We start from the raw sequence: 12,625 nt of genomic DNA, 5'->3' as shown, positions 1-12,625 counted from the left end.
ACCACAATGTACACATATATATACATGTACGCCATTTATAATAAATGTAATCGAATGTAACTCTTAAATCTGCTCGATTCCCATCTCCCGATTTTTTTTTAACTATGTCAGGCTCTAAGCCCCATCTACAGCTTCTGTGGCTGCTCCTATCCTAAATGAGTGTGAAGTGAATGCATTTTGGAGACTCTCCCAATATTGTCAGGCATTTTTTAAGAACTGCTGTGAATTGAAATTGTGACAATGACTTACAATCCTCATGAATTGCTTAAAGGAAACAATGTGATCCATTTTCCTCTACCCTGTTGATCAGTTTTTGACTTTGCCAGAAAACATTCCAATCTGTCTGTGTACTGATGCACGTCCTCGTCTTGTAGACCCCCACTTCTGGTGGAGCTACTCGACACCAACTCGCTGATTCTCAAAAGCGCCAAAAAAAAGGCCAGTGTGAATGCACAACTAAAGAGAAACACTTCAAACGGACTGCTACAGACTCGGCCTAGTACACTCAGTATCTGCTGCAATAACTGGAAAGAAATCGGACGCCGTTTATCTCTGGTCTTCTTACAACTTTTTCTGTAACCCTTTAGGGCCTGCTTAACTAAAAAATGCTTTGTGTAATCAGTGAAGTCGTGCAACTTAAACCAAAAAGCTAATCCAGACATTTTACTATCAATAGTGGACAATGAAGTACCATCCACAAAGGCCCTGCTAATGTAAAATAACAACAAGGAAACATTGTCATGTAACCTGGCATCATGTGCCACTAGAGCACACAAGTCTTCCCATTCCCTCCATGCTGACTGGTACCTCTGCCATGTGCTTACACCCACAGACCGTTCTATCAGAGCGTATGCGGTGTCACTGGCAGTGACCATAGAAAATCCGGACACTTCTTGCCTTGTACCTCTGCCATCGGGGCTAACGAACGGAATCTGTCCCACTGAAAACGAGACAGAGCATCAGCCACAGAATTGCAAACACCGGGGACATGCACAGCTGTAATCTGACAATTTGACTTTAAACAGCGCAGCACTAGATGACGCAGCAACGTAACAACAGGCAGGGAAGAAGCTGATTGTTTGTTGATGACTTCTACAACTCCCAAATTATCACCATGAAATCTCACTTTTCGGTTTTGGAAAATATTGCACCAAATTTCACAAGCAACCACTATGGGGAACAATTCAAGGAGTACTAAGTTTCGTGTTAACCCATTGTTTCTCCAACTCTCTGGCCACCTATCTGCACACCACTGTCCAGAACAATATGCACCAAAACCAGTTGACCCCGCTGCATCAGTGTGGATGTCTAGATCAAAATTTGAAACCGGTGGTCTGATCCACAATGACCTCCCATTAAACTCCATTAAGAACTGTTCCCATACCGCCAGATCGTCCTTTAATGTTCTAGCCAGCCGCACAAAGTGATGTGGAAAGGTTATGCCTGAGGTAGCTGCAGCTAGGCGCCTACAAAAAACTCTACCCATTGGAATAATGCGACACGCAAAGTTCATTTTTCCTAACAGCGATTGTAGATCCTTTAATCTGATCTTACGGTGGGATCTAGCTTCTCTGACTGCCTCCAGCAGATCACTGACCTTGTCATCCGGTAATCTGCACTCCATTGTCTCACTGTCAATCAAAATTCCTAAAAACTTGATAAGTGTAGACGGGCCTTCTGTTTTATCTGATGCTAACGGTACTCCGAAACGCTTAAAAACCGACTGAATCGCTGACAATAATGAAGCACAAACAAATGACTTTGGTGGACCAATACATAGGAAATCATCTAGATAATGCAGGACAGAACGCACGCCGGCTTCCTTCTTTACTACCCACTCTAAAAATGTGCTAAATGATTCAAACAAGGAGCATGAGATGGAGCAGCCCATCGGTAAACACAAGTCTACATAAAACATTCCCTGCCACTGACAACCCAAGAGATGGAAGCTTTCTGGATGGACTGGTAAGAGTCTAAAGGCAGCTTCAATGTCTGTTTTTGCCATTAAAGCTCCTCTGCCGTACTTCTGTACCCATGCAATCGCTGTATCAAATGAAGTATACGAGACTGTGCAAAGTTCCTGATCGATTCCATCATTAACTGAGCTTCCATGAGGGAAGGACAGATGATGGATCAGCCTAAACTTATTGGGTTCCTTCTTTGGGACCACTCCCAATGGAGAGACCCTTAAGTTTTCTATTGGCATTTTGGGGAATGGGCCTGCCATGCGGCCCAGGTCAATTTCTTTGTTTCGTTTTGTGGAGACAATGTGAGAATATGTATAAGCTGAAGCAAGGTTACGAGAACAGGTTAATGGGCCTGAAGTAGATGGGATCTTAAAACCTTCTGAGAAACCCTCCCCCAGCAATTGTGCTGCTTTTCTATCTGGGTACCTGCTTAGATAGCCCGCCATCTCCCCGAGTCTAATTGGGGTTTCCCCCTTTTTGGTTAATCTCTGCTGTTGGGGTTTTATTTCGTGTAAAGCATTTTGATAGGCTATGGTTTCCACTACAGAAGCTGCATTCATGTTTGTACCTGCATGTGTTTCCGAATCTGCACTGGCTATCATTGAACTGCCAGCAGCAACCTTTTCTGTTTGCTGCCGACAATCCGCTTGCTGATGATCTGCCGACATAGCCCTGAAAGGGCTGATTAACCCCACGTGGCGCTGTCATGAGACGCATCCATAAACTAATATCTTTGTGATCCCAACGAATCCCTTGGCGACCAGCCTTTCGTTGGCGAAACTGCTCATCATAGCGCAGCCATGCTAAACCTCTATACACACGGTGCGCCTCCCCGATAGAATTCATGTAACAAAATAAGGCAGAGCAATGTTCAGGAGTTTTCTGGCCTATTACACTTGCTAATATGGCAAAGGCATGGAACCAATTGCTAAATGTTTGGGGGATGAGACAATACCGTCTTTCTTGTTCCTCTCTTTTTCTCTCATCAAACCTTACTCTATCCAAGTTATATTTTTCTAAGGGCAATAATGAAAATATTTCCACATATTCGTCGGCCCAAATCTTCTCCCTAACCTCCTGTTTCAAATGAATTCCTAGAGGACCCTCAAAACATACATATAATTCTCCTTTTGCTGCATCAGATAATGTAACCCCTTGTGAAATGACTGCGTCCTCCTGTGTGTCTGGATCAGCACACGACTGACTTACCACCTCCGATGTCCGGCGACCATTCCCGCACCATGCAGCAATAGGAGAAGAAGTTATGGGTAAGCTAGACTGACTCAAAGCCTCCTTAACCCCTGACACTAATTGCTGTACTACTGAATTAAGATCCCATCCTACATTGCCGGGAACTGTACCCCCAACTGCGCCCACTGGACTCATTACAGGTGTTGTTACACTAGATATAGGACAAGAAAAAGTGTTCTCACCAATACCTGGCTGCGTCCTAGGTTGACCAGCCGTCCGTGACGTATTAGTTTTAGTCTCTACAGCCCCTCCATTATTGAAGTGCTGCGTGCTGCTGCCCTCTAGTGGGGAGTCGTTATCTGTGTCATAGTCATTGTCTGGAATCTCTGCTGAGTCTTGTAGCTGTAGATTTATTGCCTGACTCCAATCCTGAGCCGGCCGATGAAGTCTTTGTCTGGTTAAAGTACTTTTGCGCAGTTGTCTTTTTGGATTCCTACCACTCCTCGTGTAATGAGAACCCGGATCCGGAAATGTTGTGTGTCCTAAGCCAATCCCCCCGTGTTGGTTTATTTCCTGGGGTGAGGCCGTATGATGTCCTCTAGAATGATGCAAAGTTTGTTGAGGAAGTTCTAAGGATTCATGGTGGGCTGTGGTCACGTCAGTTGTAGCTTGTGTGGCTGCTTCTCTGGCTGGCACATCAGTAGAGCTGGACTTTCTCCTTGCACTTCTTGGTGTCTCTCTGGTTAGGTGGTCGGGCTCTTTTCTCTGTCCCTTGTTATTCTTGTACTGTAGTTTCCTTCCTGGTTTGTAAGCAGGATCAGAGGCCGTGCTGCGCTTTGCTCTTTTCCTAGAAGTAACGGAAGGACTTATGATCCTATTGTGAGTCCTATTGGCCATTTCAGAAGTTAGTCTCTCAGGAGGTCTTGATCTTCTTAGAGTTTGATGTTCAGAAAGTTCAGAAGGGACAGATGCTGTATCCCGGGCATTCTTCAGCAATTCGTCTAGCTGGGCCTGAATCCATTCGGGCCTACATGTCAAAGCCGCGGCCTGAACGCTCTTCAGCAAGGCATTCACAACTGCTTGTTCAGTCTTTGAGTCCAGGACAAAGGAATGACACCTTAACATGGGACCTATTTCTTATATGGCCCCTGCCCCCGTCTCTCCTCCTGCTCGCTCGCCCACCACCACATTCCTTAGGTAAAACCCCCCATCCCTTACTCCTTAACCCTTTCCTGGATCTATCACTGCCTCAGTCATGTACGTTACGGCTATCTGCCTTCACTCTGCTTGACATCAGTCCAGCAGTCTGGCTTCTTCTTTTTCCTGCGCATGACTGGAAGCTGGCATTCTTCCCACCTGATGTTGAGAGAATGCCAGCTTTGAGGCATTCGCAGAAGAAAGAAGCTGGAATATTGGACATGTCACACAACGCATTGTCAGTTATGTCAATTATCTATTTTATTATTTTACAGCGAATTATTGTTTAGGTCCAGCGGTGGCTTAGTGCAGCAGAGAGGAACACTCCTTTGTGTACTAAGTGACCGCTGGAGCAATTGTATCTGTCAGTGGCCCTTTTAAAAGTGTTGGTCTTACAGAAAATGAACAAAAAAGAGAGGCTCAGACCCAGGAGATACACACACAAGCCATACACAGCACTCAACATGCCGTATACACAGTACATAAGGAGAAGAAAAAAAGCTCTGCAGGTAAACATATGCACACCAGGAATTAGATATACCAATAAACCTCACAATATGAAACTTTATTAAGTGCCAAACACAACAAACACAGCACACATACACACCATATACACAGCACACACTCACACACGCCGAATACACAGCACACGCACGCGCCGTATACACAGCACACGCACGCACCGTATACACAGCACACGCACGCGCCGTATACACAGCACACGCACGCGCCGTATACACAGCACACGCACGCGCCGTATGCACAGCACACACAGATATAAGTACCTGCTGCTTAGTTGCCCTGTAAGATCAGGTGCAGCACAAGTGATGGATGCAGCAGTTTAAGGGCTGGCTTCATTCTCCTCTTTTCTCTCCAAGAAAAGACCTTATAGACCTGAGCAGCAGAGCACAGAACTGGAGGGTGAGAGGCAGAACGCACGGCACTATACAGGCCCCTGCCCCATCACTCTGCTCTATCTGCAATTTCACAGGGGAGCATGTAGGAGCCGGAGGGAGGAAGTCCCACCCCCAGTGCTGTCTGCCGGCAATAGACAAGATCAGCGGCTGCCCGAGCACTGCAGCCTCCGGGAATCTGCCCCAGTGCCCCGGGGGCCGCAGAAAAGGTCATCGCGGGCTGGATGTTCCCCACCCCTGCCTTAAAGGGATGGCAGGCACAGTTTCCTGCCGAGGACTGCGGTCCCCGGAACTCAGCCCAGGGACAGCAGAACTGAAAGCGAGTGGCCAAAATGCCGCCCCCCTGACATGTGCCGCCCGGGGCGGACTGCCCCCTCCGCCCCCCCCTTTGCTACGCCACTGCAGACCTGCGGGAGAGGCGGGGGGCGGCGGCCCCCCCACCCCTGCACCGGCCAGCCCACCGGGAGAAGTCCCGCCCCTCCCGCCTGTCAGTCCGGGCCTGATCAGCGTGCACCGCGGCCTGATGGAGCGCGGTGCATGCATCCTTCCCATAGACAGGTAGGAGCCCTGTCTGCGAGCCAGATACGGCCATCAAAAGAGCCATATCTGGCTCGCGAGCCATAGGTTCCCGACCCCTGACCTATAACCATTAGACTTATACATACATATTATTTCACCAAGTCTCTTATCTCAATTACTTGTCACTTTGTTATTCAGAGGCTTCTCATCAATGTACAACAACCTATTGCCTGCCTACTTTATCTAGGCATTAGTATGGAACCACTTATGAACACATATCCCTAGACCAGTGTATTGCCCATCAAAGATGCAAAGATGGCCAAAGCAAAACACAAAACACAGCAACACAGCAAATGTAATTATACAGAGACTGTCCCAAATTCTGTGCTATGCAATCTATGCAATCAGTTAATGGACGGACAACAGATTATCTTATTACTCTATATTTCAACTCTCATTCAGACATGCATGAAAAAACAATACTCACTGGTGATGCCAGAGTTCTTGAACCGTGTGTACAGCCTTACCCAGAATATTTGGGATGCCAGAGTTCTTGAACCGTGTGTACAGCCTTACCCAGAATATTTGGGAAATCAGAGAGAGTGAAATAAAGTGTAAGAATAAAGCTTCTCACCTTGCTGCAGCTGAAATTTCACTGTCTCAAGAGTCCCCAAAACTTCTTCCGAATAGGCTGGTTGGCCATGGCTCCACGTTGGGCACCAAAAACTGTTGTAGCTGTTCTGTTTTGTCACAAGTCAACTTATGGGATCACCAGTGAGGTCCTCTGAATTAGGCCTCTTCAGACCTAATCAAGATCGAGCGCTCGGAGAAAAAGACCTGCATCCATGTGGGCATGATCAATTTTCTGTTTATTTAACCAAAGTACAGTTTATTTATACCATTTACAGATCAATGTGATATTGCAAAAAAAGCTTCTAGCTGGACTTTACAAGTTGCTCATATGACCTTTAAGTTTTAGTAAAACAAAAATGTAGAGTCATGCATATGAGATAAGAAGAAGATAAGAAGAACATTCAGAGACAATAATAATCCTTGATCTTGTCTCTTATTCCGAAGGCTCTATGACTATGAACTACTTACTAATGAAATAAAATATCTTTAATAAAGAAATATAGAAACTATTAACCCTTCTATATCAGGACCAATGCTGGTGTGGAAGCAGATGAGAAATATACTGGTGTGGAAGCAGATGAGAGCAGATGAGACCGGCGAAAGTGTGGAAGCGGATGAGACCAGTGCCGGTGTGGAAGAAGATGAGACCAATGCCGGTGTGGAAGCAGATGAGACCAGTGCCGGTGTGGAAGCAGATGAGACCAGTGCCGATGTGGAAGCAAATGAGACCGATGCCGGTGTGGAAGCAGATGAGACTGGCACCGGTGTGGAAGCAGATGAGACTGGCACCGGTGTGGAAGCAGATGAGACTGGTGCCAGTGTTGAAGCAGATGAGAGCAGATGAGACCAGCAAAAATGTGGAAGCAGATGAGACCAGTTCCGGTGTGGAAGCAGATGAGACCAGTGCCGATGTGAAAGCAGATGAGACCAGTGTCGGTGTGGAAGCAAATGAGAGCAGCATTGGTGTGGAAGCAGATGAGAGCAGTGTCGGTGTGGAAGCAGAAGAGATTAGCACTAGTGTGGAAGCAGATGAGACCAGAGCTGGTGTGGAAGCAGATGAGACTAGCACTAGTGTGGAAGCAGATGAGACCAGTGCCGGTGTGGAAGCAGATGAGACCAGTGCTGGTGTGGAAGCAGATGAGAGCAGCACTAGTGTGGAAGCAGATGAGACCAGTGCCAGTGTGGAAGCAGATGAGACCAGTGCCGGTGTGGAAGCAGATGAGACCAGTGCCGGTATGGAAGCAGATGAGACCAGTGCCTGTGTGGAAGCAGATGAGAGCAGCACTAGTGTGGAAGCAGATGAGACTGGCATCGGTGTGGAAGCAGATGAGACTGGTGCCAGTGTTGAAGCAGATGAGAGCAGATGAGACCGGCAAAAATGTGGAAGCAGATGAGACCAGTTCCAGTGTGGAAGCAGATGAGACCAGTGCCGATGTGAAAGCAGATGAGACCAGTGTCGGTGTGGAAGCAGATGAGAGCAGCATTGGTGTGGAAGCAGATGAGAGCAGTGTCGGTGTGGAAGCAGAAGAGATTAGCACTAGTGTGGAAGCAGATGAGACCAGAGCTGGTGTGGAAGCAGATGAGACTAGCACTAGTGTGGAAGCAGATGAGACCAGTGCCGGTGTGGAAGCAGATGAGACCAGTGCCGGTGTGGAAGCAGATGAGAGCAGCACTAGTGTGGAAGCAGATGAGACCAGTGCCGGTGTGGAAGCAGATGAGACCAGTGCCGGTGTGGAAGCAGATGAGACCAGTGCCGGTGTGGAAGCAGATGAGACCAGTGCCGGTGTGGAAGCAAATGAGACCAGTGCCGGTGTGGAAGCAGATGAGACCAATGCCAGTGTGGAAGCAGATGAGACCAGTGCCGGTGTGGAAGTAGATGAGACCAGTGCCAGTGTGGAAGCAGATGAGAGCAGAACTGGTGTGGAAGCAGATGAGAGCAGTGCCGGTGTGGAAGCAGATGAGACTAGCACTAGTGTGGAAGCAGATGAGACCAGAGCTGGTGTGGAAGCAGATGAGACTAGCACTAGTGTGGAAGCAGATGAGACCAGTGCTTGTGTGGAAGCAGATGAGAGCAGTGCCGGTGTGGAAGCAGATGAGACTAGCACTAGTGTGGAAGCAGATGAGACCAGAGCTAGTGTGGAAGCAGATGAGACTAGCACTAGTGTGGAAGCAGATGAGACCAGAGCTAGTGTGGAAGCAGATGAGACTAGAGCCGGTGTGGAAGCAGATGAGATCAGAGCTGGTGTGGAAGCAGATGAGACTAGCACTAGTGTGGAAGCAGATGAGACTAGAGCTGGTGTGGAAGCAGATGAGACCAGTGCCGGTGTGGAAGCAGATGAGACCAGAACTAGTGTGGAAGCAGATGAGACCAGTGCCGGTGTGGAAGCAGATGAGATCAGAGCTGTTGTGGAAGCAGATGAGACTAGCACTAGTGTGGAAGCAGATGAGACCAGAGCTGGTGTAGAAGCAGATGAGACCAGAGCTGGTGTGGAAGTAGATGAGACCAGAGCTGGTGTGGAAGCAGATGAGACCAGAGCTGGTGTGGAAGCAGATGAGACCAGAGCCGGTGTGGAAGCAAATGAGACTAGCACTAGTGTGGAAGCAGATGAGACCAGAGCTGGTGTGGAAGCAGATGAGACCAGAGCTGGTGTGGAAGCAGATGAGACCAGAGCTGGTGTGGAAGCAGATGAGACCAGAGCTGGTGTGGAAGCAGATGAGACCAGTGCCGGTGTGGAAGCAGATGAGACCAGAGCTGGTGTGGAAGCAGATGAGACCAGAGCTGGTGTGGAAGCAGATGAGACCAGAGCTGGTGTGGAAGCAGATGAGACCAGAGCCGGTGTGGAAGCAATTGAGACTAGCACTAGTGTGGAAGCAGATGAGACCAGAGCTGGTGTGGAAGCAGATGAGACCAGAGCTGGTGTGGAAGCAGATGAGACCAGTGCCGGTGTGGAAGCAGATGAGACCAGAGCTGGTGTGGAAGCAGATGAGACCAGAGCCGGTGTGGAAGCAGATGAGACCAGAGCCGGTATGGAAGCAGATGAGACCAGTGCCGGTGTAGAAGCAGATGAGACCGGTGCCGGTGTAGAAGCAGATGAGAAGAGCGCTGGTGTAGAAGCCAATGGAGTAGCAGCAAAAAGCTGCAATGGCAACAACATGTAACGGGCTGAGTGAGTATGATTTGTAATTATTTTTAACCCCTTCCTGAAATCTCAAGGGGTTTTTCACTTTCAGGAAAGTGGACCTTAAACAAGTCCAAAAATGTCAAATAACAAATACAGATAGTATTATCCCCCCCCCCATTCTGGTGCTGACTCCTCAACCGCTCCTCTGCTCTCTGTGTTTTGGATGCAGCTCACATCACCACTGCAGCCAATCACACAGATTAGCAGCTGCAGCTGTCTACCTCAGCAGAGCTGCTGAGCTCAGTGATTGGTGGCAGCGGTGGTCTGAGTTTTAGGTCACTATTAAAATTACAAGTGGAATAAAATAAATTCTTCATAATAAAAATATATTTTAAAATTCACGGTCACCAGCAACAAAAATAATTTCCTGGCTTGACGGGTGCGACAACGACTGGTTATATGGAGAAAAAATGAAAGATGAGATTCCATTCAGGATTTCTTAATCTTTATTGAAAAAAAAATATTTCTAGTCAGTGATGTGACTTTGGATCCACCCTCCCAGTTTTTCCTAAATGTTCTCATCATTTATCTCTCAATTCTAAATCTCTTCATTTCAAGATCTGCTTCATCTTGATATCATGTATAAATGTCACTTTGAAGAGGATGATAAACTGCAGCTTCATACCCCTCCTCTCCCCTCCCTAAAGCGGCTGCTGTATTCCCTGCCTTAACTTTTATGCAAATAATGATAATCTGTGCTATACCATGTGAATTTATACCTGTAATTATTATGGGGGAGCCCTCTTATGAATCTTTTGTGGCTGATGACATTTTTTGCAATGTATAAAATGATGGCGATTAACTTTTATACAAAGTCAATTCACATCATAATGATTCACTTTTTCTAAATAATAGTAGTAATATTAAAAATAATTACCTGGTTTGGAGGGTGTGACAACCGCTGGTTATATGGAAAAAAAAATGAAAGATGAGATTATGTTCAGGTTTTCTTAATCTTTCTTAAAAAAAATATATAAATTTCTAGCCAGTGATGTGACATCTGTTTTTGGTGTTTTGTAGGTCCAGAGCAGACTTGGTCAGGACGACCAAGGTAAAAGGAGGGAGGAGTGTAAGGGGGTGTATGGTTTAGTCGCCCTAGTCCCGCAAATCCACTGTGTATGAAATGCAATATTTAAAGTTTATGCTAAGGTGTAATGTGTTTAAATGGCCAATAGGTGTCCACAATGTGTAAGCTGCTTCCCTGGTGCTGGAGGGAGTTAGTGAAGGGGAGGGGTTTAGTTTGAAAAATAACAGTTAAGAAGTCAGTTAGGGTGAGGAGAGTCCCTGAGGGAGAGGAGCAGATGGCGTCAATGAGAGACGTGGTGGAGGAAAAACCCCAATAACTAATTTGGGGTTACCTTCTGGGTCTAATCCGGGTGCCAGACATGCAGTGTAGCCCGGGTGGTAGCCATTCCCTAGCGGATATCTAACGAATCCCCTCAGTTAGCGGAAGGTCAGTGGGCTCTTCAAAGAGGAGTAGGTCCTGACTGACCGGAAAGATGGTTGATCCTGCTATGGAGAGTGAAGCTGAAGGAGAGGATGAGGAGCTTAGGGACACCAATGAGAGCCCGAGTACCTGGAAAGCGGTCGACCAGTAAAATGTATGAATTATCCGTTGCTAATGGTAACCCCTTTTAAAAACAAGATTGTGCCCGCCTCAGGCAAAATCAAAGACTGTTTTTGAAGTTGACAAGTAGAGCGCCACCGCCAGAGTGCGGCAAAAAAGAGAACTAAAATTGCCGCTGCAGTGTGGGAGAAGAAGCAGGCTCATCATAGGCATCTCCGCAGTGCTGCGGCGCCAAAATGTGACCAGCCCTTGTGTGCATCAAAGAGAGTTGTACAGCCCTGGAGGGTGTGTCCGAGGAACTGTTCCCACCCATTGTTGTGCCTGTTGCACCTGGAGAAGAGGAATTGTTCTGCGTTCCTGAGGGCTGTAGCAGAGGACTGCTGTGAGTATGCCTAACAATGACTGAAGTCTGTGTTGTTTTCCCCCACTGTTTGAGTTGTGCATATCCTGATCCCCTTCGGGACTGCCCCTTTAAATCCTATGGACTGTCATCTGCATCATATAGACTGTGTCCCTTTACCCACGGGCCCATTGGAACTGAGACTCTGCTCACCGGGCAATACTGGGCAATTGAAGGGACTGTTATCTGCAAAAGGAGAAGGGGGAAAACTGAAGACTTGTGGGCTAGTCGGGCCCTGTTGCAACATTTTGTGGACTTGAGGACCCGCCAAGTCTTGATGAAAAGTTTTAAAGGAATTGCCCATGAAGAAGACTCAAACGGAACCTTTGTTCCCTGTGATGTGCTTTTGTTTTAAGGACTGTGACCGGGAAAAATCGACTTTAATGCAACCTGAGCTTCCCATGTGTTTTTATGTTTTTGTGTTTTTAGGTGCTCAGGTGAATAGACTCCCAGATGCGAGCCCCTGGGGACTTGGGCTCTTAACAGGCCCACTGCCCTGATGGGTTGCCATATTGACCCTTGGGTCATGGTAGCAGCTGGACTTTAAAAAAGTGTTTTATGAAAAAAATGTGAAATTTGCAAATGTTCAATTAATGTTGTTATTACAGGTGTTTTGATGGCGAAATATAAAAATGTGATTTAGAGTATTTATGAGGGGGTTAAAATTTTGTGTGCTCTACAATTTATTTTTGGTGTTTCGCAGGTCCAGAGCAGACTTGGTCGGGACGACCAAGGTAAAAGGAGGGAGGAGTGTTAAGGGGGTGTAAGGCTCAGCCGCCCCACACCTACACACCTATACACCTATACAAAGTCAATTCACATCTTATTGATTCACTTTTTCTCAATAATAGTAGTAATAACAAAAATAATTACCTGGTTTGGGGGGTGTGACAACCGCTGGTTATATGGAAAAAAAAAATGAAATATGAGATTATGTTCAGGTTTTCGTAATCTTTATTAAAAAAAAAATTTCTAGTCAGTGATGTGACATCTGTTTTTGGTGTTTTGTAGATCCAGAGCAGACTTGATTGGGACGACCAAGGTAAAAGGAGGGA

At 46.8% G+C, this 12,625-nt stretch overlaps 1 protein-coding gene across 15 annotated transcripts in view; it reads right to left on the bottom strand.

The window, feature by feature from the left end:
* LOC142256749 (IgGFc-binding protein-like) overlaps positions 1-12,625 on the bottom strand; it is a 135,105-nt gene that overhangs the window by 87,489 nt on the left and 34,991 nt on the right. For 4 of the 15 annotated variants that reach the window (XM_075328625.1, XM_075328626.1, XM_075328622.1 and 1 more), the window contains 2 exons: positions 12,444-12,467; positions 10,481-10,504 (listed from right to left, as the gene is read on the bottom strand). The exons of 8 other annotated variants lie outside the window; for them this stretch is intronic. In XM_075328625.1, coding sequence (XP_075184740.1) covers positions 10,481-10,504; positions 12,444-12,467 — 48 coding nt within the window. The remainder of the gene's footprint in view (positions 1-10,480; positions 10,505-12,443; positions 12,468-12,625) is intronic. 3 more of the 15 variants (XM_075328629.1, XM_075328630.1, XM_075328624.1) reach the window with 1 other exon arrangement.

The sequence above is a fragment of the Anomaloglossus baeobatrachus genome, chromosome 11 (assembly GCF_048569485.1).
Source record: "Anomaloglossus baeobatrachus isolate aAnoBae1 chromosome 11, aAnoBae1.hap1, whole genome shotgun sequence".
Classification (NCBI taxonomy): Eukaryota; Metazoa; Chordata; class Amphibia; order Anura; family Aromobatidae; genus Anomaloglossus; species Anomaloglossus baeobatrachus.
The sequence above is the reverse complement of the archived record's forward strand: the minus strand, read 5'-3'. Positions and strand labels throughout refer to the sequence as shown.